At 35.1% G+C, this 3,029-nt stretch overlaps 1 protein-coding gene across 1 annotated transcript; it reads right to left on the reverse strand.

Moving 5' to 3' along the window:
- Positions 1-1,299: 1,299 nt before the first annotated feature.
- LOC141695715 (uncharacterized protein At4g02000-like) lies at positions 1,300-2,076 on the reverse strand. The gene has a single exon (XM_074499942.1). The coding sequence runs from the start codon at positions 2,074-2,076 to the stop codon at positions 1,300-1,302; it is 777 nt and encodes a 258-aa protein (XP_074356043.1).
- Positions 2,077-3,029: the final 953 nt, after the last annotated feature.

Consider the following 3,029-nt stretch of genomic DNA (forward strand, 5'->3'; position numbering starts at 1 on the left):
TCTCTCTCACTCTCTGAAGTCTCTTCTGAAAATCTTTTACTAAAGTATCCCCCCACTTTTTTAACTCAAACCCACATACCTCAATTCTCTGCTCCATATCCAACCCCTCCGTTCTCCTCCAACTTTCAGCAACAATATCACTGCATCTTGATTCTCTTAACCAACAGTTTTCAAAATGATTTCTAGCAACTGGTCGCCAAACACTTACTTGAAGAAAAAATTACAGAATGATCAGAAGATGGTGCTATCAGATTATAAACCTTATTTGTAGGAAAAAGCGATTTCCATCCCTCATTCACAAACACCCGGTCCAGTTTTTCTTGCACCCATCTTTCCGTACCGCGACTTCTTTCCCACGTATATGGATACCCTTCCATAGGCAAATCCGAGATTCCACACTCTAACACAGTCTCCCTAAAACCATTCAACAGCCAGTTGGATGTTTATGGCGCCCCTTCTTCTCTTCCTCACGAAGTAAATCATTAAAATCTCCCAGGATAACCCATGGCAGAGATGATGTGCTGCTAATGACTTTAATAAATCCCACGAATCTCTTCTCCTCGACCTCTCCGAAAAACCGTAGAAACAAGTAAGTCTCCACTTATTAATATCATCTATCTGACTTCTGCATCAATAAAGTTTTGAGATGATGACTCTATCTTAATATTAGCTACATGTCTCCAAAGAAGAGCTAGCCCCCCTCCATGTCCCGTTCCAGCTACCGTAAACAGACCCTCATACCTCATCTTAGCTCGAATACCTTCAATTCTATCGTGATTCACCATAGTCTCCATTAAGAAAACAAACAGGGGCTTCTTTAATTGGACAAGGTCCAATAAAACCTGAACTGTACGAGGATTGCCCAAGCCTCTACAGTTCCAAAATAACGTACTCATTGTGGCGGGCGGGCCTGGGTGACAGGTCCCGCCAATGCCAAGTTTTTTGGTTCTGTTGTTCATCTTCACTCATTATAGTATCCAGCCCATTTTCGAGCCCAACTTCAAAATTTGAAATAATGCCCGTCCCATCCTTCTCCTCTCCCACCCGCTGTCTTTCTGTTTGGATACTATTATCCCATCAATAACGGGATTATCTTCTCTAGCATTTAAATTTTCCACTATTTCCTCCTGATTTATAGTAGAATGCAACTACCCTTGTTTCTTTCTCCCTAGCATCTCGCTGCATACTCCTACGATCATGGGATTTTCCAACAGCCTGACTTGATTCCCCCTCCACCTCTTTCTCGTTTGACTTCACCGGATTTACAAACGCACCGTCAGCTCCCCTTAACCACATATTTTATGCACTTATACTCTGTTTACGCATTGTTGCACGTAAGGACCCGTCATAGTTTCTGATTTCTGTACCCTGAGGATTATCAAACAACGCCTCACAAAACTTCTCAGTATGTCCTATTAACCCACAGAAAAAACAGAATGAAGGCAATCTCTCATACTTAAACTGGAACCACATCCAATCATCTCCAGCTTTTTTAATTCGCATCTTGCTTTTTAACGGTTTCATCACATCAATAGCCACCATAATCCTTAAATAATTTCTACCCATCCTTTCAAAGTTCTTAGAATCCGATTCCAGAAATCTCCCCACATAATTACCTATGGATTTCAGCACATATTCTGACTTGAAACCAAGCGGGACATCATAAATTTGGACCCATATGTAGAGTTCCGATAGCTTAATGTCCTTCAGTTGTTCATCCACATTTAACCTTTTAATAAGAAGGACTTGTTGATTAAAAGTCCAAGGACCATCATTCAGAACTCTCTGCATATCAAGATCATGAAAGAATTTAAATAGGAAAATATTTGGTTGATCCGTCTCCTCCATGAACACCCCCTTAACCGGTCTCCATATTGACGCCAAGGTATCTTGCATTGCCATAAAATTCACCTTCCTATTTGTTAAGAATCTACCCACCAAACACCTGTTATAATCTTGCTTCACGCTGTTCTCCGGAACATCCTCCAACACCAGGCCAAAATCCTCATCTCCATTTTCCAACGAGAGCTTTGAATATGCCTCTTCCAAGTTTTCAGCATTTCCAGAGCTCGCCATGAATAATAGATTGACACAGAACACCGTATTTGAAAATAAAATAGCGAAAAGAAAAAGATTTAAAACTCACCAATAGATGAGACAGAGAGAAAACTCATCATACAGATGAGACCAGCTTGGTTTCCTCTACTAACTGGAGTTGAACTTCAAAATAATAAAACTCACAATAAAAATGACCATACAAAATGTACGAGTCTCCTCACTTTCGACATATGATCATATATGATAGAAATAATAGCTTAATATGCATGTTGTCAAACAGTCCAGAATAAACTAAATTAGGCTTTTAGCCCATATATGGTTGATATTTGAATCCCCAACCAGATATTATTACTCCTCTAATTATTGTGGAAATAAAAACAAATCAAAATAAGGAAAATATTAAAAATAAAAAAAAAAATATATCTAATAATAATTAATTAGTAAAAAATGGATGTACATTAAAAAGTCGTTAAAAATAAAATAATTTTAACAAAATAAAATTTTTAGTTAGACCTTAAAAGAAATAAAATAATATATTAGATAATCTAATTAAGGTACACAAACAAAATAACAATATTAGACCTTAAAGTACTTATTTATTTTATATTTTATATACACGATATAAAAATATACAAATATAACAATAGATGATGAATATTTAATATTGAGTTAATATATATATATAATATTAATCAATATATTTATGGTTATTTGTACAATAATACATAAGTTCATAATATTGTACATAAATGTGATTTAAATAATATATACTTTATAAATTTGATAACTATTTTATCAAAATATTTAAATTTTGATTTAGTTTTGAATTTATATATATTTAATATTATACGGAAACATGATACTCCCCCATTCACTTTTTAATAGTCACATTTAGTTTTTTAGTGATCAAATTGATCAACTTTTCATCAAAAATTAAAACTCTTCCGTTAAGTATTTTAAAAAATTGAAAA

The sequence above is a fragment of the Apium graveolens genome, chromosome 11 (assembly GCF_009905375.1).
Source record: "Apium graveolens cultivar Ventura chromosome 11, ASM990537v1, whole genome shotgun sequence".
In the NCBI taxonomy this organism is placed as follows: Eukaryota; Viridiplantae; Streptophyta; class Magnoliopsida; order Apiales; family Apiaceae; genus Apium; species Apium graveolens.

Bases quoted from the DNA above. Each gene is read 5' to 3' on its own strand.
- LOC141695715 (XM_074499942.1), bottom strand. From the start codon at position 2,076: ATGGCGAGCTCTGGAAATGCTGAAAACTTGGAAGAGGCATATTCAAAG.